We start from the raw sequence: 25,234 nt of genomic DNA on the forward strand, positions 1-25,234 counted from the left end.
TTCTTGGTTTGCAGTAATTCGATATTTATTCATTTTGTAGATCCATATTAATTTAAAATGACGAGTTCATTAAAAGAGATATATAACAATTTTAGCACGTCTATAAATTCTAAACTATTCAAATAAAAATCGGCCAAGCAATGACTGAAGCTTAATTTCATTTTAAATGTAGATTGATCTTCAGCCAATGCTTGACCCAGCACAAGAAAAAACAACGCTAGACAAAACAATCATGGGGTCAAATTATTCGTAAAATAATAAAAGGGAAGATAGGAAATAGATCATTCTCGTAACGGTTCTTCATCCACATTAATTTGCAGGTGTGCAAGTATCTTTGATGGGATTCATAACGGTGCAAGTACAAGTGACGCGCTTGTTCGCGTTTGAAAATTTGATTTCAGTAGCAACTTGATCAGCCGTTCTTTTGCAAATGTCTGAAACAATAACGAAATCATTATTTTGAAAATATTCACAATAATATGCCGGTACATATAATGTATAAGCAGGTATGAAACCACTATGTATAAAAAATATAAACGTATTTGCGCGTAGTTTCTTGGACGTGGTGGCGTAGTCGAATATGATTAGATAGTTCGGGGCCTTATTTTAAGTGGGCATGTGGTTAAAGAGTTGTTTGACAGGTGAGAACTTACTTGTCGGGTTGTTTGTAAGAAGTGGCCGCACACCCATTCTTGCTCCTGTCTTAGCTCCCATCTTCTTGCAAATGGTTGGTATGAGAAGATATGACTCGATCAAATCGTTTTTCATGTCTTTGACACATTCAGTTTGCATCAATGGGGATAGATCCTAAAAGAATAAGAATAATTCAGTTTGGCTGTAACAACATGATTAGCGTTTCGGTGGAAACGGAAATGTTGTGCTGAATATATCACAAGTTTTATATGCAATGGCTTACTATAGCTTGTAGAACGGTTTAGTGATACTGTATTTATTCAGTACTCAATCCAATGCTACTGTCCACTGCAGCGACAGATAGCGTGGGGTGTTATTCAGATCGCAGTGTGACTGAAACTATTGCTGAACCCCCAGTACATGACTTTGAATGAGCGGAATACAACATTACAAAGCTTACCATGTCTTCAGGAGCAGCAACTAAAAAGATCTTTCCATATCCTTCTGCAGTCAGTTTGTTTCGATTGTATGCGAAACACATAGCTTTTTCAACTATTTCTTTTGATGGATTAGGTCCGTCCATTGGTGACACTGGAATATTGTTCCATGGCATTGTTCGTGGCATCCATACCATTCCTCCGGTGGCGTTAAAGTGTGGCGCTGATCTGTCGCTCATTCCGCCAAAAGTTACAAAACTAATTTCGTAATCAAGTCCTTCCTGTAATAATATAGAATAATTCAGTTCTAGATTTCTGTGTTCGTTTAAATCAAACAAAGAATAGAAAACGCCTGGAAAAGCAGGAAATGTCATACTGAACATAAGATAAGATTTTTTGAAGGGGTCAGAGACTATACACCAAAGCTAAACTAAACCAGAATTTAAAAAAAAAATGGTGAATTGGAGATGGATAAAACTGTAAATTTACATTTCGATTTGTTTTAGCTATTAATTTTTTGAGATGACTTACTCGGTTTGCCATAGAACGAACTGCTTCCAAAATTTCTGGCGTCGTTTCGATTGAAGTCTTTCTGTTTAATGCCATTAAAACCGTAACGCGAACTTTGTCTAGATTCTCGCCAACAGTTTTCTTTCCTTTGCAAGCCTCTAAAATGAAAAATATATGCAATTAGATTGAAAAAATGAAGGTGGGTAAACCTTTGACATTGCATATTTACGATGCTATACCATTTGTATATACTGTATGTTTTGTATATCATACCATAGCTAACTCATTCATAAACAGTGTATATTTATGATTGATACAGATTTTGACAGTGATTCTTGCAAATATAAAACATATAACAGCTAATATAAAAAAAAAAACACAAAAACAAACCGCATTTTGGGGCCATTTTCACAGGCTTTCCTTCCATTTTGCAAACCCAATTATATTCGGTTACGTATCGACAAGCTTCCATGGTTGATGATGCACCGGTTTGGCATGCCTTCATAAAGGATCTACGTCTATCTGGGCAGGCTTGCATCCATTCGTCGTTGTTAAACAACCGATCACAATGTTCGTGAGATACTTCCGGTTCGGGAGGAACGGTCTACAAAATAATTAAAAAATATTTTTCTAGTAAATGCAAGGTTCTTTAGATATATACGAGATGGAACATGATCTTAAATATCTCGACACAAGTTCAAATAAGTCGACAATCACAATGTCTGCTTTGCCACATTGCAACGTATCCAGATTGAAAAAGGATATTTATGTATTAGATCTGTATAAAAATGTGCTATTCAAGGCACCAGTAGGCTATATATATACTTTTGATTTCAACAGAAAGCAAATGACAAGTTTTCTATGGCAAAACACAATAAAGGCAGATAGATATGTTGTTTATCTTGTAATGCTGCAAGAATTGAATTCACCTCAAATTTGCAACTGAAATATATAGGTGAATTTTTGGTCATGAATATCACGAAGGTGTAAACGAAATGGGCTCAAAGTAAAAATGTATCCTTACTCCGACGTGACAAGATTTATCAGTGCTGTAGTATTCGATGAATGCTTCCATTGTAGGTGCAACCTGGCCATTTGTCATTTCTCTTTCTCTGACGGCTGTGGTGTTTCCTCCTTTGCCAAACATACCAAAAGTCTTTGGGCAATATTCTTCTGCCACCTGAAATAGCGATTGTGATTATTCAAAATTGGTCAAATAGAATAATTAGAGTTCAGAAAATAACATGTTTGAAACTTACATCAACGAAGAAAGATGTTCTGACATTGTTCTGGCAGTGAACTTTAAGATTAAAGTATGGTGTCCAACACATCATCATATCTTCAGTTCTAGCGCACGAGACTTTTGGCGAAACAAACATAGGCAATGAAACTTCTCTTCTTTCTTGTTCACCAACCCTCTTAAGATATACTTTCATGTCGGGAGCAATGGTAATATGCATGTCCGGAAGATCTGAAAACATTTTATGAATTTCGAAATCCATCTATTGTAAACTATTGAACTATTACACAATCGTTCTACATTTTATTTATCATATACCAATGGAAAAATTACCATGATTAAAATGACTGTGTATGATTACCTTAGGACTATGACCTAACAATATGAAGCAGACACAAACGCCCAAGTATTTTAATATTACTTACGCATGACAACCTCGTTCTTTTCAAGAGTGACTGTGAATTTCCTTTCTTCGCCAGCAAGTAAGTAGGAACATTTCCTGACTCTCTTCGGCATGTTGTACATGTAGTTGTTGAAAGAGATTACTTGTTCAATTTTATTTCCAGACACCATTCCGGATACACCTGAACAACATTGGATTCTCAGATAAAGAAAGCATTAAAACTATTATTACAAAAAAAATGATACATTATAGCAAATTCAGCAACGTCGATATTATCATTCCAAGGTACTCACAGTTAGGAGTACGCAGTGCATTCCTGGCCCATTGTTTCATGTAATAGTAGTAGGCATACTGATTGTATTGTGGATTAATAGCACCAGTGTAGTCTCCCACTGATGTTATGTATTCTGGAAGTTCATATGCGAGCTGGTTGGAAACAAATCCCGACTGATAGAAGATCTGCCGAATTCGAAAGAAACTGTCAAAGATCAGCCAGACAAACATTCCTGATTTACTTTATTATTATAAAGTAATTTTAACATGATATGAGTAGAAAAAGCTTATTTCTACATACCAAAGTTGTAAAATAAGAATTACAGTGGCAAACAATAACAACAATCAATGTATTGTTGAATAATTGCTTCTATTATAAACGCAGTTTTTTATATTGCGAAACAGTCTTCATATGACATAAAAGAATATTTGAGACATACCGTTGTCAAATCGTAAACTCCCCAAGTGATATCTTTGCACCAACCAATCAGTTCTTCAATTCCTTCTTGTACTCTGTTCGTTAAATTTCTAATGTCGATTCTTTTGCCGGCTGCTATCATGTCTTTCACCCAATCCATTATTTCAATTGCACCTTTCCATATGTACGCTGAAAAATAAATGTATCAGTTTGATGAAAATGTAACAAAGATTTTTTTATCAGCCTAGCAATATTATCAAAATTTATGAGCACGCTCGATCATAACATTATTTTTGTGATGTATTCCAGTAAAATGGTATATATAATTCAGATTTATTCAATAGTATTGGCTAATTTTGTAAACATTATGCAGTTTAGTGTTTGTATATTAATCCAAAAATGCAGACGAATGTGTTATAGTTGGCCTACTTTAGAAATAATGTTTTGATATACTCACAGTATGAAGTACTCCAGATATCTCCAATTGCTTTAAACATGGATGAAATTTGTTTCCTGCAATAATCGCTAATAAAACTGATGTCACGGGCGAGGTTTGAAGAAACTGCTTCCTTGAATGCCGGATCGTTTACAACGCAGGTCTACGAAACAACAAATGCGATACTAATCAACCCACAATTAGCAAACAATTCGTCCCGATAAACCATTGGCGGTCAATGGCCCCCAGTGGCCCCCAGTATTACTGCCGTTGTGATTCGCTAGAGATCTTAGAATGAATTATTGGAAAGTTTCAGGTCCAACGTAACATTCCAGATTATATAAGGCCTAATGAATTGATAGACTATAATTAAAACCGTATAATATCCAGTCTTTTCAAACCTATAAATGACAGGAGTGAAAATCCTCCATAGATTTTTGTCAGATTTACAATCTAATTGTTATTATAAAATACTTACATCTTCAATTACTCGTCCAATGCGACTGGCACTTGGCGTGTTTCCAACAATTGCATCGCTAACAAGATTGATACATTTGGCACCAACGATCAATGGTTTTACATTACAGATGGCAGCTGGGGTTCCTCTTGAGCCAGACTAAAATCGACATTGCAAAATTAACGTTAAAGTCTAATTATTAAAACACAAAAAATAAAAAGTATCTATTAGTTTACGTAAGACAGTAACATTTTATTATTTGTGTATTGCGTCGCAAACCACAATAGCAAAGCAATAAACATAGTTTAAGATATTGGTGGTTGGTGATATACTGCAGAAACCTTACCTTATATGGGTGACATTTGACGTCGGTTGAAAGCCACGTGTTGAATCTAGCGTCACAGGTATATCTTTGATTTGCAGTGAATCGTACAGACATAAACGGTGGGTTGGGTACAGACTTTTCAGAAATAGACATTTCTGGCCAGAAGACAACTTCTACACCGTTGCGAGTGGTAGCGAGCCCGAATCGTCCCTTTATTGGTAAAACACGGATTCCTCTGACTTCACATTCCATCCAGCCCCATGCAAAGTCGTTGCTAAGACTTGAGTTGACTACACCCTCAGATGTCATAGTAACGACAACTTTGTTATTCAAAATTGGGAATCTGTAAATAAATATATTCGAACTCTATTATTCACAAAATCTTAATTTTAGAAGAAAAAAACCTGGTCAATTTGAACACGTATATTTATTTAAAGTATATAGCTACAAATGCGCAAGATTAAAGCTTTTTTTATATTTTGGGAGTTGGAAACTCTTTGAAAATTAAAAAAAACAGCAAGTAAACTCGAAATCAATTGTTTAACTTACCTAGGAGACCTCATTGACATCAGAATTTTGCTTTTACCGAGAGTTGTTGGGCATCTCGTACATCTTGAAACATTGAAAACGCCAGTTGGTTCAACATATTCCAAAACAGCAGCAGAGTAGTGAATCATCGGAGCACAGTATGGATACATCATGGTAACAATCTCAACCATTCGACTGAAATCCCAAACTAAAATTCCGCGTGGTCCTCTGGAAGCTTCTACTTCACCATTGACGTATGACATCATTGATTCTGTGAAAACGTAATAACAAAAAATGACGTCATAACAGGATCAGTTGTTAAATGTTTATTGAATCAGAACAATTCTTTCGCGTTAAAGATCATGAACGATTATATTAAATATATTAAATAAGTAAAGATAAGCTTTTTTAATTTTACCGTAAGAGAGGGTCTTGTATTGTCTGGCCGCTCTGACGTATTTTGATTCATTTTCACGGCCTGTCTCAGGCTCTGGCGCTGGATCAGACTTGAATTCATTGACCCATCTTCTGCATAATTCGTTGAAAGTGTTGGCAAGTCGTTGACGAATCTTGGGGTCGTGTATGTTGAAATTCTAACAAAATAATATACTTTTACATCGCAAATTCATTGCTATGAGATACCATAATTTAATAAAATATTTTGAATTAGTTAACTAAAGTAGTTATGTTCTAGTTATGGAAAAGAAATACCGGTATTTATGCACATTGCTATACATTTTATACATTGCTAGGCTTTACATTATTTTTAATTTTTTATTTGTCTCTGATGGAAATGCTAGTTCAAAATGGGGAAGCAATTTTTTAATTTTTTTTTGAACTTAATGAAATGCTACATAGAACTAATATATCATAGATCTATTTCAATATAACTCATATGGCCGAAGTTTTAATTCTAACTGTGATCTCTGGGTATGTGTATATACCTCCAATAGTGTCTTATCAATGGATGACGTATCTTTGTGGCATGCGTTTATTGTTCTGAATAAAACAATCATTGTTCTGATTGTTCCTGTGATTGCTCCAGTAGATGCGTGCGGAAGATCTTCGATGTTAAGGTCCCAGTGTGCAAACATGGTAGCTGATGACGGATTACGTGGAATTTCTTCGCCCTGGTATATAAAAATATCATGGTTTTATGAACGTGAATTTCTGACCGTAAATATTATATTTATTCATAAGATGCTTTTATGGTGAATTCATTCACGAAAGTAACGTACCTCGATAGTATAGCAATGGAAATGCAGTATTGGTGTATGAATGGATGGCCTTCCGCCTCTGCAACCGTAATGTTGACCGCTATTATCAGCAACAATAATATCTATTTCATACAACCCTGGTACGGCAAGGTTGGGAGCCATCCTCACTTCTATGAATGAGGCGGATTCTTCCGGTAGACCAAATCGCACTCTGTCGATATAGATCTTTGCTCCCGCCAATCGCGCGTCGCTTGACATTTTCACAAACGTATTGGAAGTTGTAACATTCACAACCATTTCCATCCAAGAAAGTTTTCTTGCGCGTACAGTGGTTGTGAAATTGCACATTGGGAATCTGGATTGAATAAACGTAGAAAATCATAAAAATTGTCAATCTTTATCTATATATTTGCGACCAATAGTATACTGTTAAGCAACATGTCAATCATCTTATATCTATCATATATACTTTGGAACATAGTCGGTCTCGCGACATAATTTTTTTGCAAAAAACAACATAAATATGGATGTTTTCGATAAAGTACAATATTAAACACAGCAATAAAAAACAATATAGTTTATTAAAGAATGCTTGTATTACACAAATTTTACTTAATGCAAAGAAAGGTGTTAATGTGCTTTTTATGCAATTTTTTGTCATCATTGCTTGAGTTAAACATTTTGTTATAGATTTCATTTATTTTGCATTAAATATTTTTACCTTGATGAGTAGATATGAGTGTGAATGATTATTTCGCCGTTCTCTACTTCACATGTTGCAGCAACATGTCCTTCCAACATGTAGCCGACAGCATCAAAAACTGGTGCTAGGATATTCTGCACGACGACTCCCAATTCCCCGGTGATGTCTATATTTGAAACATACGCGACTAAATCGTTGTAAGTTTCTCTGACGTTTGGATCCAGTTCGGAAGATTTTCTCAAGAATTTTGAGATAATGGTTGAGACTTCGTCAGTGTAAGAATATTTTGTTGCTTCGTGAAGGATGGAAGCTATAAAAAAAGCAAAATCAGAGATTATGAAGATATTTTATATCAGTTAATTATCATTTAATGCTAAATACACATGGCACAACAGTCACGCTATGAAACAGCAGGTAATAGCAACTGCACTTTAAATCTTTGCATATCTTTGAATGATTACTTGTCCTTAATTTAACACAGGTGTTGTAAAATATAGTATAATTCGTTGTGTGCAAAATTTTATATGTCGGATTATTCACCTAGAATGTAATGAGTCATCCTTGTCGGCATTCCGTAAGTTCTTGGGAAAATCGTTTTGTAGGCGCCCTCAGTTGTATATCTCCCGAAGGTCATAAGTGCTTGCTTAATCTCGTTGCGGTGGTTTCTAGAGCCAATGCGAAGTACCTGGCAATATCATAAAATACTGCTAGTATTCCCGGACAGGTCATCTTAATTGTGATTTTGAGCAAATTGAACTTTTAGGCAATATGAAGCAATATGTAATTTATATAAAACAATTTATTACTCAAGCCTCTGCGTAACAAGCCTGGTGACGGTATTATCAATTTGAAAATATATTGCCACATTTGAATTTTTTTTTATACTTCTCTGAGAACTCGATCCATGTCGGTGTAATCGTAAGTGCTTAGTTTAGGTACGGATGGAAGATCGATCTGTCCAATAGGTTCTGCTCTAGCAATTCCCTGTGAACAAAACAGTAACATCAGAAATAGTTCTGTAAGGTATGCACTGAGCTGAAAAATTTGATGGTATTCTCTTTCGGAAACGATGTTAGCTATCTTCTTTAGTCGAAGGTGTTTTGAATTCAACGTGAATAAGATTTGGCATGTATAAGAAATACGAGTTTACACCTAATCTATGTTGAATAGTCATACAATATAGTTAGTTGCTGCAACATCGCGGACAGTTAATTAGTTTTTCCACATTTTCGACCGTTTGGCTTCGTTTACATCATCAAAATACTTTCATCTACAAGTGATTTAAAACGAAAAGGCCTAGAATAGAATTACAATGCGGTAAAAAAGGCTGGGGGAGATGAAACATTTCTAAATGCTGTACATATAGGATGCATTTGTACATTTCAATATTTTATCATCCAAGTTTCGTACCTTGTATAACTTGATGTTTGTTTCAGTCCAATCGTCAGGGCGTGTGAGAATATCACAAGCGTACTCCGCCACGCCTGCATGCATGAACAGACAGGTAATATTGTTACGTCCATCTGATGTCCTTGCTTGATTCATCACGAGTACGACTGATTTTTGACAATTCTCCGCACACGCCTCAGCAGTTAGAATTCGGACGCTTTGTGCGCTAACTCTGGCGATGACACGAGCTTTGTAGGGATTTATTTCGACAGTGACGTTTGCAATTCTTTCACCTTCAACTTCTTCGGTTCCAATAGTGAGTCCTCCATTAAGCCATTGGAAACTAAACAATTAACATAGAATTTTAAATGTGATCAAATTGTGGTCGCAATTTCTCACAGGCGACAAGTATACTTTCAAATATTCGAACAAATAAAAGAACAATCCAACTCACTTTTGGGAGCCAATTTCTGCAAGAATGACGAAATTGTCTGCCTTCTCCAATTTGATTCCAGTTTTTATTTCTACGTAAGGCTGGAAATTCCAATGTACAAGACTAATTTCGCCTCCCGCTAACAATTTCTTTACATAGCTGGAGGGAGAGAAGCTTTGCTCAGTCGGGAAGAACATTACGTAACCGGGAATGTAGCTGAGAGATTTGTGGATAACATATTCTGAAATAACAAATGGATTAAAAATAAATAGTTAACGTCAGCTATATATCAAACAGCACTTCCCTCTGAAGCGACCTGAGTGCCGATATCTTAGGCTGTTTTGGTAACTGTAACTGTATTTACTACGGTAACTGTAGTTTTGCCGTATGTGCTAAATGTCTTGGTCGCTGGAGAAGTTTAGTCTGGGTGGAAGTTATTATTTACCTGAAACCGTACCAAATATCAACGTAGGACTGAAGGTGCTTTGCGACGCCACCTTGACTAATTTGAGTCAGAAGGGAATAACAAGGCGGTGGCCAGCGGGGCCTGGAGTTCCTTACAAAAATAACAAGTTATACGTGTTGTACAAATACTTAATCAGCATATTATTTCAACCCTTCAACAACGAATGGCCAAAGTAATAACTGTATACATTGTTACCTCCAATCTCTGGCTTGATGATGTAGTACATTTTAGGACCAGAAATCCTCTTCATTTCATTTAGGCATGATTGGTGTACTCCTTTTATTTTTTCGGCAATTTCGCGACAAATATTTTTGTTTGTGCATTGGATGGTCTGAACATGGGATAAAAAATATGCTGAAATAGTTTATGAACGAGTGTGTCTAATTATTTCTGTAATATTATATTTTACCTTCTGCAAATCTTCAGCCAAATCTATTTCGCTGTATGTGACTACTTTGTATAAGTATTCAACACATCTGGCCAAGAAGACAACTTTGTCTCGAACAAGATAGTCACCCATGAAAGGGAAATCCTGCATTGTTACAGGCATACTAGCGAACTTGGTTCTTTCGGATCCCTGCGGAGTAAAAAATCATTTTTTGGTTGGCTTCGTGTTCGGTTTTAACAGGCTTCTTATTAAAGAAATAAACTCGTTGAAAATCTAATAAACTCATTAAATTGCACATTGTTCAGATTGCATGCAATCCATTTTACCCGAACTTGTAATTTCGTGTCATTGCTTTTCTCATCAATATTACGCTGAAAATCAATAAGATACCTCAAAAGATACATGAAAATACTATTTGAAATTACCTGTAGCTTATGGCAGTCTAGTGTTGCTCTGCTGTTTTCATTTGCCATTGGTGTTGATTGGCATGATATACGAGACCCATCCTGTGACTTAAATGTCATTCTACACAGTTGTCCGCCGCTTTCCTTAACGTATTCTATTTTTCCACCTGCTTGACTATTCTTCATTCTACATTCAACTTCTTTAGGATCCACCTTATATCCTTGACTGATGAGTTTTGCAGTGCATGTTGAGTATTGGCATTCATGTCTCACGTCCCAGTTGGTTTCCAAACCGACACGAGAGGACTCGAAATAGATCGTTTGGTTGAGTGCAGGTAAACTGAAATTTGATGGTAGAATAACACATACATGACCATGATTTCGACTTTATTATAGATAATAGATATTGGTTCTTGGCAATTGGGATTAAAACTACAAAAAATATTTATTACCAGACTGAATTTACCTGCCACATCCAAACTTGCACTTGTATTGTTTGCCGGTTTTTCCTAATTCGAACTCGACAGTACCGAACTTGCACACGCAACTTGGGGGGGTTTCTCCTCCATAATGAATGTCTATCTCCTTCATCCATCCGACTGTTTTCATTGTCAAATCCATCTTTGTTGGTAGGAATATTCCAGTTCCTTTTGCAGTGTAGTCCAAATTCATCCTGAACGACACGAAGATGGGAAACAAATTAAATCAAATTGATATTTTGATTCATTCATTATAAAGCCATAAATTGAAAACTTCAAAAAATATTAAAATCAAAAACATTTTGGAACATTTTTTGGTGTAATCGTAAAATGCTAAACTGAACTGATTTAAAAACGTACCATTTGCAATTGATGGTGTCGTGGCATTGCCATTCCATGGTTGCTGGATCCCAAGACATTTCGTGAGTTCCCTTCCCAACACTTCCGCCAATTGCAAGGTCGAGTTGACAAGATATTTTACGTGGAGTAGTGTAATCAACATGCAAATTTCTGATTATTCCATTCGGCATTTTTAGTGTCATTTCGCAGGAGGAAATCGAAATTAAATTGGACGCTTTTATTGTTGTGCCCACTGTCATCCTGCAATGCAATATTTGATGATAAATTTGAATACTACCTCAATATTGACCATGTTTTCTTGTTCTAACCGGCGTTATCATCAATTTTATTTTTACAATCATAAATTGACAATGAGAAATTGCAGTCACGTCTTGCAAATTTTTAAAAAATAAAAAATAATTAAATATATGTATATATTGTATATCGAAAGCCAAATTTAATATCGATATAGGGTATTTTACTACAAAAAATCTTAACTCACCATGGGCATTCAAGCGAGTGTTTATAATCCCAGGCCCAAGTTTCTGGATTGCAAGAAGTTTCTAGGTTGTGTTTCAAATGCCAGTCGCCGTTTGATAGGTCAACGTCGCATTTCAATTTGTTCGGAGACAATGTAGCAGTAAAACTCATAGCCGTTTCAAGGTTTGTACCTGGTTTCCTGAAGTTGTAGGAAATTTGATGAACGTTGGAATCACCTGACTCTTCTCTACTGAATAAGATGTCGCTGTTCCTAAGCTCAAGGTCGGAAATTTCACGAGGGCGATAAAACCAGCTGAAGGGAAGGTAGTCCAAGGTTATTTCATTGGCGAGTTTTGAGGACGTTAATTTAATATCTTTGAGATGAACTTTCTTCGGTATGCACCACGCAAAACTTTCTGGACAATCCGATATCTCAACATTGGTGTTAAAAATCATCTGAGCTTTTTGGTCGCCCGATTTTTGAGGAGCTTTAAATTTGGAATCCATACTCATGCTCCATTCGTCTTTAGTGCTCTTGGAGATGACGTATCGATCTTGTCCTTCAAGGAATGGTAAGGTGTAAGTGATATCGGAATCAAAATGAGATGGAACACAAACACTGATTCCGGGAAGAATTGTCATTCGCTTGTAGCATTCAGTCATTGTTGTCGTTGATTCAGATGTATAATAATTGGTACCAATCTTTTCCGTTAGTGCGATCTTAGAAGTGGTTCCAGACACGGTTGATACCATGGTAATACTGATTTCCCTCGGTATTGGAAGCCACATTGAGTGATTCAGTTTGTAAGCAAAGTTCATTGGCGGGAAATTTGCAGTTTCAGGAGTTTCTCCTAACTCATTTGAGCAAGAAATTGTAAAAACTGGAGACAATGATTTTGTTTCCCAGCCAATTCTGCTCAGTTCGCACATGCTTGTTGTTATCCATTTGTTGTTTTCTTTCTTGTTGTCCCACATCATTTCGATTCTTGAGTTCATGATCGAAATCACATATTCAAAGTGATGTTGCATGGGTTTAGATGGATCAAACAGAACATCTAAAACAAAATTTCTCCCTGGATCGGATAATTTTACAATGATCTTGTCGAAGCTGATGTCACAGCTTCCTTTGACTTCAATTGGACGGGAACCTCGACAAGAGCTCGATACAGTAAACGAAATATCTCTTGCAGACAAGCCTTGGAGCCTTCCGTCTTGATATTCCCAACCAACGGTAGTGTGGGCCATTTCAATTTCTCGTCCGTAAAAGAAAGGTATTCTCAAGTTTTCAATGCTCATCTTGTTTGGCCGAATACGGGCGTCGCACAAGTATCTCCATTCAGTAGGTCTTTCCGAATCTCGTCCGGTTTCAATAGCAAATTCCAGGTCGGTCATTTTGATGTCACACAAAAATGCTCTTGGTTTGGAACCGATCTTGATTCTTGCGTCCAATGGTTTGTCAAAATTGAGAATAGCGTAGTTAACGCTCATATTGTTGGAAAATAAGCTTCCGCCGACGTTTACGGTGTTCCAGTAAAACGCGTACTTAGCAGAAGCAGAATTCGCAGCAACGTTTATTTTATTCTGTAGCCAAAATGTCTTAAAACTGCTGATGATTTCAAGTCCAGTGTTAACGCTTAATCGAACTGATGCATTACAAATTCGACTTGCGATACCCATTCCAACTGAAGATGCATCTTTTTTGATCGTGAGGTTCAAGTGTTTGACACCCCATGCAATTTCATTGACCATTTTTGTTTCCAATTCGTAAGAATTTCGTCCTTCGGAGTATTTGATAGAGGCATAGTCATATTCCTTTTCGTTCGCCAATCTTCTGTATTGTATCCAACTGTCTCCCTCATTTAAAGTTACTTCACCACAAATTTTGTTAGATTCAGAGGGACACAAAACTTTCAATATCAGATTGTTTCGTCCTCCTGCAATTTTATTCGAACTGCCGATGTACCTATACACTTGAGTATCATTGCGCGGTCGGTATGTTTTTTTGTAGGAACCAGAAATGTCATATTCCGAATTTAGGTCAGATTTGAGCATTGAATAATCCAATATAGACTGATGTTCTAAAGCTGGGTAAGAACCGAACGTTGCGTTAAGATAACCTTTGATGTCTTCCGATTTAGTATAATACAAACTGCCTTTCAAAACACAACCATTTCCTCCGAGAATCGTTTCTGAGCGAAGAGACATTAATGGTTTTTCTTCTCTTTCGACGCTGACATTGAAGCTCATATTTGATTTTAGTGCTATCATTGGAGCGTCAATGGTACAGACTGTCTGAACTAATTCCGGTCGTTGAAGGTGATACAGAGCAGAGCAGTTTGCAGCGTTTTGAAGCAAAGCACCAGAGACATGTAGATTTTGTGGGCCTCCAGTTTCACTTGAAGCATAGAGTTTGTATCCCACTTGAACATAGTCGTTTTTCAAATTATTTATCAGATAGTATGATACGTACGGTCGGAAAGTAATGTAGTCAAGAAGTGAATAATGAAGTTTAAGCCATTTTTCTTCCTGAAAATACTTTGCATTGTATCTGGAAACACTATTGAGTTTAACTTTTGGGTGGTCGACGATAAAACTGTGGCAATAGCCGCATTCTTTATAATTAGTATATTTACCGGTACCTCTTTCGGACTTGTACTTTTGTTCTTCTTGGTTCCATAATTTATGGCCAAAGTTAATTTCAAAGTCTCGGTCCCCGCTAGGTTGTCTCTTTGTAAAGAAGGTGTAATTGAGGAATCCCCCAGCATTGCTGCGCCCACTGTATCGTTGAGGGGAATATGCAAATTCTAGCTCTTCCGAGTTTACTCTATAAACAATTGGAGTTTCTGGAAAGTTTACCTTACAGTGAGAAACTATGTCATCTTGTGCGTCTACTTCAGCCTCAAGTTCCAGATCGAGCCAGTTTGATATCAACCATGTGGAAGTGCTGAAAGCGGCCGAACCTGGTTGCTTCAGTGTACCTTTAATTCTGTGGGAAATGAAATGCGGATTGGCGTCTCCACCAAAATGCCCAACAGTTCGCATAACTTTCTCATATCTTTGTTCGTTATCGTATGTCATCATTTCGCATTCAATTTTATTGTAATACGGAACTGACGGACCAGAAAGAACAGTCCTCGTCTCATATCCAGACATCCCATCAACTGCAGATGGTACCTTCTTCGCTATGAAGTCATAAGATAGATGAGGCGCGTTACCATTAAGCATATTGATAAAATCTACATTTATTTTCCTTGATGTATTTGATCCTTCGAGAACTTCGTCCAATGCTCCTGTAAGTCTATATCCGACAGTCACCTCATCTCTAGCATCTAGACTCTTGCTTCCACCAAATATTACGTATCTTTTTGCCTGTTTTAAAAATAGAATTTGAATTAGATATATTTTCATATATTCTTATATTTAGCATTACAAATATTCTATACTGGATGTTTTATTAATTTTTCGTTTATACTATAATCAATATTGAAGATTTAGGAAGAAGAACCTAGAGCGTTTGATATAAATAAATTTGACAGCAAATATTTACAAACACCTGATCAAATCATTTTTAGTGAAAATCTTAACTGTACGGATTTGATTCAGTCTAATATTTCCCACTATGAATTATATCTTACGGATTTTGGAACGATTCCAAATGTTGAGATATGTCGAATATTGAGACTGTTCCAACTAGAACGGTTAAAACTTGAAAAACATCCTTCTACGAGTGAAGTTTCTGGGTTGCGGTAAAACAAAAAGTCTGTTTTTCCTTGAGATTTCATCCATTCACAATCAATCTTCCAGTGCATTTCACCTCGATCAGCAATAGTTCCTATGACGCTGGACCACATTACTTTCTTAGCAGATGGAGCAGCTCTGTTTACAGCAGTGCACTATAAAATTAATGTATCATTGATTTGTATCAAAGTATATCTTCTTTTACAGTTCTATTTTAAAATTCATATTTATCAATACGATATTATAAAGTTTTGTAACCTAATAACATCAAAGCTTTGGCACTGATATAAATGATATATCAGAGCATTGAGATACTTCTGCATGCGTTTTTATATTCGTAATAGTGCGCAATATTTCTTATCTACCGACCTCAACTTTCATGTCTTTCACCCTCAATTTTGTTTCAGGTTCAATGCTTGTTTCCCATTTGAATTCTGCTTGATATTCGGTATCCCATTCATTTTCAATATTCAATTCATATGCAAATCCTTCCTCATTAAATGGCTGAACATGAGATTCGAAGTTAAATAGGAAGGTTTTAGAAATGTGGAAAAGAATCAAATGTCGTTAAACATTATAAGATATCAGACTATTGCTTGAATTTTTCTAGTTTGAAATATCGTGGATTTGTTAGTAGTGTTAACAACTTTACATTATGAAAAGGACTCAGCACCATCGTGAAGCCTAATTAGCTTCGATATATTTGTCTGATTGTAATATAATAATGTATTGTTTGCAATAAATAGGCAAGTTGCTTACTTGGTGGCAAACTTGTAAATTACACAAGTTTCTCATTCTATAATCTATGCAAACAGACGCAGGTGGGTCAGCAGCACTTGGACCGGTCAGTGATCTTCTTCCCCTGGAAAAACAGAGAATAGGAATATAAATATTTCAGTTCAGCAGCCAGATTATGGATAATTATCAAGCTATATATTACATTAAAATGCTCTGTAAATAATAGGTCTTTAGTAAAAACAGTGTCGGATTTAGACGATGATGGGCTCCAGGCTATGCCCTCTTTTAGGTCCCTCTACAACAATGACGTCACAAAAAATCCAATATTTTCACGGTTATGAAGAAATGTATTTTAAAATCATAAATGAAATTTTTAATTACAAGAATTCCGAAATTTCAGTCCAAGGCAGATTAGTTAGTAAGTTGGATTTGAAATGCTATAAAAAAAACCTCAAGGTTGCAATGAAACGCAATAGCGCCAGAATACCAGTCATAATACCCGTCATCAAAGTCATAATACCCGTTTCTAGTGGTGTGGGGGCGTGGCCCAATTACTGATGAATAAAATCATTATTCCATTATTTGAAATAAACAGGTCTACGATAAAACGAAGATTCAAAATAGTAAATAATATAATAGGTATTAGATTCGTTGCTGCTAGCATAAATTGATATAGCTATTCATATATCGATATTTTTTTTTTCAAAAAATAAAGGCATTATTACGTAAAAATTGTTCATTAATTCGAATAAACATATATATTTATATTTCGTTTTTAAGATTTGAGGTTTTTTCGAATTTGGACAAATTCAACTATTCGATAGTATTTAATGGTTTTTAGACTTCAACCTATCTTGTCTAAGGATAAATCCGGCCATGAGTAAGAAGTTCTTCTTGCAACAGGCTAACATTTTTTTTCTTTACATGATTGAGTGAACTTAACATACATATTAAATTACACATGTTTCTCGTGTTTCAAGGTTTGTATCCAACCAATTTTTCCAAAGAAAATTGGAGAGTTCTAATTAATCATTTTTTTAACCATTATCTACCAATTATGGTTTACCTGTCTGAAATATTTACAATTTCGATCTTATCAGAAATTGTCAATTGATTTTGTATTTTGTCGCAACGTTGTACACTTAAATTACTCCGAGTTTCAACTATTGCATCGGACAATAAAAAGAGATAATTGTAAAATTTTATACTCTCACTTGTAGTAAAGAATCTGACTTTTTCCTGGTTTTGGTTTGCAGACAAAACTGACGCCAGTTGGGTTGGTAACTGCTGTGCAATCTACTGCGCTTCCATGTCCGATTTTGAATTGAAGTTCCGTTCCACAAGATTCGCTGAACTGCGCTAAGATTGTTCGACTGATTGATCCAGTGACGTGAAGTCTTTGAGAATGAACAAGAATGGAATTTTAGATGAAATAGTAGTAATTATATAGGAAATTTTTGATTCATTTTTACTTCCCGCGTAAACTTCAATTGTTAGGTCTTTTCTCGCTGATTCTACGGTGTGCTTGGGATAAAAATATATCCTCACCATGAGAACAATGGGGTATATACAATCACACTAAATTAAAGATATATACATGTAAACCTGCATCTAATTTTTTTATGAAATAAGTGAGAAAATAATGAAATAATATTGATTTACATACTCTGGTGCAATATGGAGAACGGCTCCTTCATTCGGAGAGGAAATCATTCTTCTGATACTTGCTCTCAAATTGAGCTTACTTTTAAAAACATAGGAAAGATCAATTGTAGAAATGATTGGGGCTCCAATGCACGTTGGAGAAGCATGTTGCATCAAGAATGGTTGCCCGGCAACAAATTTTTCATGTTCAAAGCCATCTTCAATGATTTCATGGATCTTAAAAAAGAATTATTTTGTTACAAGACAACGTTTTAAGATAATATGTTATCGATAAATAATTCTTGATCGTGTTAAAATACCACCTACCTTCCAAAGGCTTCCGAGTGTCAACTTACGTATTTGTCCAAAACTTGTTAAAGTATCAAGACTGATGGGATAACCCAAAACTTTCAGATACACGGGAGATCTCGGTTCAAACAAGCTGGCAAGGTATGCAAATTTGGCCTGAAAAAATAAACACTCAATTTATAATCTTATTCAAGAAAAATTCTTGTTTGCTCATCGACCTACTGACTGTATAATATTAAAAAACCGTTGGTCAAATATATACTAATCATATATATATATATAAATATTTAAAATTCGGCAATTCATGGTGGCATATTGGATCAAATGATTCCGATTTTTCAAAACACTAAATAAATAGAAACCCGTACTTCGTCACGAAGTTCGTTCCAGGCTGGATATTGCTTAGCATACGTTTGAAGTTCGTTCATTGGCGTTTTTAGTAGTTTTCCGAATAATTCAGCATACATTTGGTTGTGACCAAATATTCTATCCAACACCGGCGTCATACCAGCAATGTCCATAGCGGCCTCAAGGATTGTCATGTTTCGGCCGTTTATCTTCAAAAGTGATTACATAGGAAAGTTAATATTTGATAAGTATAAACAAAACTATTAGTATGGTATGAACAAACTGAATTGGATCATTTATTTATTTTTATGGGCGGGACATAAATATTTCAAAATCTGATGAATTAATAAAAAGATTCTTAAAAAAGTAGCAATTTCTAATTTTATGAAGAAATTTTTTCACTTTCATATTTTATGTAAAAACTTATTCTGATTGATAGTTTTTATGAAATTCAAGTTTCAAAAATATGGATCTTCTTACCATTGCCTCAACAGTCAGTTTAGACATGATTGGCATTATGGATCCTTTGTTCTCGTAAGCTGATGTTAATCTAACAGTGCAGTTTGATGTCACGTTGATATACGGAATCAAAATATTCCTTGAGATTTCATAACTTTTCTCAACTGGTTTCTGTTGTAAGATTTTGTCTGAAATTCCGATGTCCCATTTCTTCCTGAGAATTACTCTGGCGCATTGTTCAGCGACTCTGAGAAAGAAAAGATATTTAATAAAAAATCATTCTTGTGGATATAAACATATTTTATGTAATGACAAAACTTCATTATTGAAAATATTTCATTTCGAAACCGAATACTTACTGTGGATGCAGGTTGCAGAATACAGTTCCTCGTAAAACTAATTGGCTTCTCAGATCATCTCTGCAATGCCTTACTAGTGATGGGTGCTCGTTCTCATCCATAACTATACAATATAAAACAAGGTTTTATATGTTTAAACGGAACTAAAATTATTTAAAAATAAAGTTTTCAACCTATAACTAAGATGATGAGTATTCATCGTTCAGATGTGGATGTTTTCATATGGTTCACAGGCTGCTAGGACCCAAATGTAAATTATGAGGTATATAACTTTTCTGGAATGCGTCACATTTACAAGAAACTAACTTCTTCGCATGTTTGACGGCATGAATCATGAACTAAACCAACTATAAAAGTAATGTTGTAGCTTCGAATATTTGTAATTTAAAAAAAAAATTACCAGTTGTCAATATTTTTTCTACTGTTGCAGTTGGAAGATCTTTCTTCATCAAAACATGGAAGCAAGTAACACGAGTTTCAAAGTTTGCGTTCTTTTTTGTGAAAACGTCAACCAACTTTTGCATTGCCTAGAATTGTCAAAACAAAACAACTATAGATTAACAGAACAAAAAACGAAGTAAATGTAATGTACATTCAGCAAATCGCCTATATTACCAATAATAGTAGTCATTTATGTGAATAGAAACTTGCCATCATTGTTAATAGTTTTGCTGTCAAATACAATGTTATTCTATTCTATTATTATCTAGAGGGATGCAGTGTATATTATTAACTATTACTGAAGGCTTACTGATGCTTCCAATCTCTCGGAAGTTGTATTTCCATACGCCACTATCGCTTTTACTGCAACTCGGGGTGGCGCTTCAGGATTTACAGCACATGCCAGAAGAGTTTTCGAAGATAACACCGTTTCTCCCTTTCGTCCCAATCTTCCTAGGCATTCGGCTGCAGCAACCATAACTTCTTCTGCAAAATTGAAATATAATGTAAAGAGACGAAATAATTCTTTATTTATAGTACAATATGGACATAGACTAATATATATATATATATATATATATATAATTGTAAAAGAGTTATAATATATAGAAGTTTTCAAAAATCACAGATATTCAATTGCAAAAATAATATCATACCGGTTTCGGGGTTGTTAGTTTGACAGTTTTTCTTCAATTGCCTAACGAGGAACGATTTGGCAGTTTCAACCGGTTTTTGGTTCAAGCAATCACTTCCGCAAGTTTCCAAGAAATTCTTTGTTACAGCTCCCAAGGTATTTACGCATTCGGGTGTAGTTGGTTCTTCCGATCTGCATATTTTCTATTAAAAGAGTTAACTCTTAAGCTCTATGGTTTCTGAATTTTTAGACTATATTGTTTTCATGACAAAAGTTATTTTATTTGGTATTATTTATATAACGCCTTTCTAATAATTATTAATTTAATAATATAATAATTAATAAGTTGTTAGCAATGAAAACCTTTTGCAGAACGACAATATTAACATTACATTTTTTTAAATATGATATAAAGTTCATATAATTTCAATGATCAATATTTCGACTATCTTTGGTCTGACCATGTTGTTATATAGATTTTGAAGCCTTGCTATTTCAGTTCAGAGCATTACGGAAATAAACTTACCAAAGCTGCCTCGACTATCTTTGGTGATGGTGCAAAGATAGATTCGAGAGAATTGAAGCAAGCTCTTTTTACTTCTGGACTTTTGTCAGAAGGTAAACTGATGAAACTTTCTAGAGCATTTTCACAAGTTGTTGAGTTCTCACTTGAGCAATATGGAATCTGGCACCAGTCATTTGTGATGCAGCTGTTCAAGAGTTCAACCCACAAAATCCTATAAAATATGAAATAACAAATGGTAGCACGGCTATTACAGAGAAGAATGAAAAATAATAAACCAGTCAAAATTTAGGAAACGCAATTATTAAATTGTGTTACTTATTATAGTTTCTATAAGTGACAATTTAATGATTGTTTTGAGTTTTATGCTCAATTCTATTTGTTATACGTCATAAATAAAGAAGTTCATTTCCCCACATTTAGTTGAATAAATTGAACATACCTTCCATCTTTCTTTTGCTCAGCTGTGCATTCAGACTCACATCTTTTCCACACTGCTTCAATTTCTTCTTGACTTGAAATGGCCAACCAGCGTGAGAGTTTAGAAACAAGAGCTGGAGATTTATCATTGACAGGAAGCCTCACCAGCTGCAAGAAAGTTGCGGCAGCATCGAAGCCCTGGTTGTAGACAATGTTTGTTTCTTCCCACTCTTCCTCAAACATGATATTGTCTTCGTCAAATCGAGAGACATCCCCTAAATAGGCAAATAACAAAGTCTTGAATTTCTAGAACGTAGGCTGGCATGCCGCCATGTTCATACAGTCCGCTCATGTCGTCATTTTTTTATTCCAGTCTTTCCCCACCTAAACGCAAACCTATCCTAGATACAGTTTCTTTTTCAAAATGATTGCATCTATTGGAAAAATCAATGCATAATGATCAAATGGCTTATGGAACACTTACATTGGCTTCGATCTTGTGAGGTCATTCTTCGCGATGTTTTCATTGTGACTTCCTGCCTGATTCTGGTTTCAAGTGGTTCACCGGCCAATACAGTGCTCTGTATAAAGAAAATTATAAAAATTGGTATTGAAAATATTGGATTATTTAACAAGTAGCGAAAAGTTTTTATTATTCATTTTATAATGGAAGGGATAATATAGGAATAAGAAATTTTGACGCGTTCACAAAAGTTGCAAATTCATTGGTTTAAAATACATTAACCCCCAAGTATCTTCAAAAAATAGTTTATTTACAAATGCAAATTTGCAGCCAAGAATATGTTCTTGTAAATAAAATAAAAACTTCTTAAAATTTTGAAATCGCTATTGAGGTATGGCATAATGTTTCACGTGCCTAAAACGAAGAACACTAAGGCTTGCGCAATAGTAACATCGTAAAAATAACTTACGGCAATTTCAGGTTTAATTGGGTTGAGTGGATATCGTTCTTCGCAAATTGCTGATTTTACTTGTCTCCCTCGTTGCAGTTGGTATCTACAAATTTGTTTTGCTCTCGCCCATCTTTCTTCATTGGTTATTGTGATCTGATTTAAATCAATAGCATGCTAATTATATCCTGATAAATGTAGTAGTTTATTCATGTGAGTAAAGCTAATGTAGAAATAAAATAAAAACGGAATAAAACTGCAAAAAAAAATTGAAAAAAAATGAAAAAAATGAAAAATAAAAAAAGTTGACAACGATGGACCGTCTGCCGGCCAATCGTTGTCAACCGTTTTTATTTTAAAAAAAATTTGCTTCTGCGTTGGTTCCAAGCAGAGACAACGTTGGTCCCAAGCAGAGGCAACAGTTTGAAAAAAAAAATGCTTGACAGCGATGGGCCAACGATGGCCTATCGTTGTCAACCTTATTTATTCTGGTTTTAGGAGCTTTTTTATTTATTTTGTTTCCATTTTTTTGCATTTCCATATTTTTTATTTCATTTTATTTTTTTTATTTTTGCAAATTTTATTTCTTCAATTTTTATTTTGTTTTTTAGTCATATTTGGTGAGAGAGAAAAATGAAGCCCTACTTACGTAATTTTTAATTGCAGAAAAAATTGGATTGAGCCTGTTGTTACGCATTCGAATAAAGTTCCATTGTCTTCGTTCCCATGGCAACTCAATTTGTGACGTATCACGAGTGACTTCAACCGCGGTTGGAAATCCCGATGTTTTTTCGAGAATTTTGTGTTGAACAATTCCTTGACCGTAAATGCTGACTTGCGGTACCTTAGTAAAATACAAGCAACAATAAAAAAGGCTTGAAATTTGCAGCAAATGAGCAAAATGAGCGCAATATCCCCTTGTAACAAATATAGGGTTGAAAACGTAAATTATGAAAATTATGAATATTTTTACAAATCAATACTTTTTGGAATTTTACATGATGTAGAATCAGAAAATGAAATAACCTAAAATGTACACAAAATTGATAAAAGATGTTTTGTTCATCCTAACCGCTAGAAATGTTTTCTGGGAATAGTTTCAAAACATATTAACCAGACAACATTCAAATAAGTGATTAAGTTTTAGGCACTTACCTGATAGATGTCCCCGACGCTGAATTCTTTAGGAAGTTCAGGATTGTAAGCAAGGAGACTTGATAATATACCACGCTTGATGTTGGTGATGTTCGTTCTCTCTTGTTTGTCAATGAAGATTCTAGTGACCTGAACGTTTTTGTTGAGTTTTGTTATTTCCAGAAAATATTCGTTCACGTGGAATATTTATTAGAATTGTACTCTCGTGGACAAAGTTCCGGTTTTCAACACTCGTTGATTATACAAAATTTTCAAAAATAAGAAGAGCGAGATCAAAGTTCAAACGGTTACCATATTTTAGACAATATCAATAAAATTGTTATACATAAAAACTCGACTCCGTCAAAATAGCTCGATGGCCTTTGAGAATTTAGATTAAAAAGCATTATCATACATAATTGGAAAAATCTTAGAGTCATTTCACATTACTAAAAATGAAAAAATTTACTTGTCCGTCATTGAAGTGGAAAGCCATTTCACTGACTGCCATATCACGATCGAATGACGAAGATAATGGCGACGGGCTGTACTCGATGTTTCCCGCGGATGACATCGTCCCTGATTCCACTTGGCATTTTTTAATTCTCAGCTTGCCCGAGCAACGACGTGGAACGGTAATCTCGGCAATACAGCTGCATAATGTTTAAGTGTCGTCATAAATATTAGTTTGAAAATGCCGAATCTCGCCGTTAGTAAAAATACAGAAACGCATCGTATATTGGCATACACGAGAAAATTGAAGTATATTAACTAGTTTTTTTTAATTATACGAGTAGCAATTTCTATGAGAGCATAGGTATGAATAACTAGTATAGATGAATGATTCAATACAGAGAAGGTAAATGCAGTTACAGGTATAGTATATTTATGAATCATTAATTAACGTGAACAATTTTTTTAGGTGCGGATAGCAGGAAGTTTCATTTCTCCAAAGAAACTATATCTGATTGAAAAATAATATAAACAACTAAAGCTTCCATCACCAATCTGATTTTTTAAACCACAACCACGACTACTTAGGTATGATTAAAAATTATTTCAATGGCAAAAAGCAATAACGTACTTTATTTTTATGTCATTCCCACGACGGTTAAGTTCATCTCTGTGTTCCGTTATTGCTATGTATTGGTACGTGTAAAGAAAATCTTGATCGAATGGCTGTATCACTACAAAAGGAGTCAAAAGTAATACAACCATAAAAACAGAAGCGATTATTTAATGTGAGGTCATCTGTTGAAAACAAATCGAAAAGAAACTTACTTCCACAAGGTCCTTCGGGCTGCGGAACAGACTCCCGACCTAAATTTAAAAGTTATGATTCAATTTGAAGAAAATAGGAAACACGACTTCTTGAATAAAATAAAAATATTCTAACATATTCATAAATATCTAACTGCCAATATATACTATAAGTATCATTTTACCTCGAATTCTTTTCCTGGCTGATGCATTACACACCAGCACGAGAAGGACAAAGACGAAAAGTTTCATCTTTGTTTCCAGTTTTTACGACAAATTCTTGAGTGATTTTTCGTTTTCAACTCCGTAAATTGTTTTCTTCTATCAGCATGAGACTACGGGGTGTGTGAGTCGATTC

At 35.1% G+C, this 25,234-nt stretch overlaps 1 protein-coding gene across 1 annotated transcript; it reads right to left on the minus strand.

Moving 5' to 3' along the window:
• Positions 1-25,234, minus strand: LOC120345493 (uncharacterized). Its single transcript, XM_039414954.2, has 50 exons — positions 25,062-25,234; positions 24,898-24,936; positions 24,701-24,803; positions 24,086-24,269; positions 23,638-23,766; positions 23,132-23,326; positions 22,504-22,638; positions 22,056-22,152; positions 21,594-21,846; positions 21,155-21,365; positions 20,651-20,831; positions 20,305-20,480; positions 19,954-20,080; positions 19,554-19,656; positions 19,216-19,441; positions 18,756-18,944; positions 18,406-18,543; positions 18,101-18,315; positions 17,649-17,831; positions 16,456-16,558; positions 16,066-16,200; positions 15,594-15,851; positions 11,981-15,327; positions 11,500-11,739; positions 11,127-11,333; positions 10,682-11,000; positions 10,278-10,445; positions 10,064-10,199; positions 9,424-9,643; positions 8,991-9,312; positions 8,466-8,564; positions 8,121-8,265; positions 7,599-7,890; positions 6,899-7,232; positions 6,605-6,790; positions 6,079-6,253; positions 5,682-5,931; positions 5,154-5,475; positions 4,829-4,966; positions 4,372-4,513; positions 3,937-4,103; positions 3,517-3,682; positions 3,246-3,404; positions 2,840-3,051; positions 2,605-2,760; positions 1,971-2,184; positions 1,602-1,738; positions 1,094-1,351; positions 654-807; positions 1-434 (listed from the first exon to the last, which is right to left on the minus strand). The coding sequence occupies exons 1-50, from the start codon at positions 25,126-25,128 to the stop codon at positions 310-312; spliced, it is 12,237 nt and encodes a 4,078-aa protein (XP_039270888.2). The 5' UTR covers positions 25,129-25,234; the 3' UTR covers positions 1-309.

This window comes from Styela clava, chromosome 8, assembly GCF_964204865.1.
Source record: "Styela clava chromosome 8, kaStyClav1.hap1.2, whole genome shotgun sequence".
Lineage (NCBI taxonomy): Eukaryota > Metazoa > Chordata > Ascidiacea > Stolidobranchia > Styelidae > Styela > Styela clava.

Excerpts from the sequence above, each read along its gene's own strand:
- LOC120345493 (XM_039414954.2), bottom strand. The coding sequence starts at position 25,128 with ATGAAACTTTTCGTCTTTGTCCTTCTCGTGCTGGTGTGTAATGCATCA. Across the intron at positions 21,847-22,055 it reads CTCACAAGATCGAAGCCAAT|GGGATGTCTCTCGATTTGAC; the intron begins GTAAGTGTTCCA and ends TTGCCTATTTAG. Across the intron at positions 18,544-18,755 it reads GGAACGAACTTCGTGACGAA|GCCAAATTTGCATACCTTGC; the intron begins GTACGGGTTTCT and ends TTATTTTTTCAG.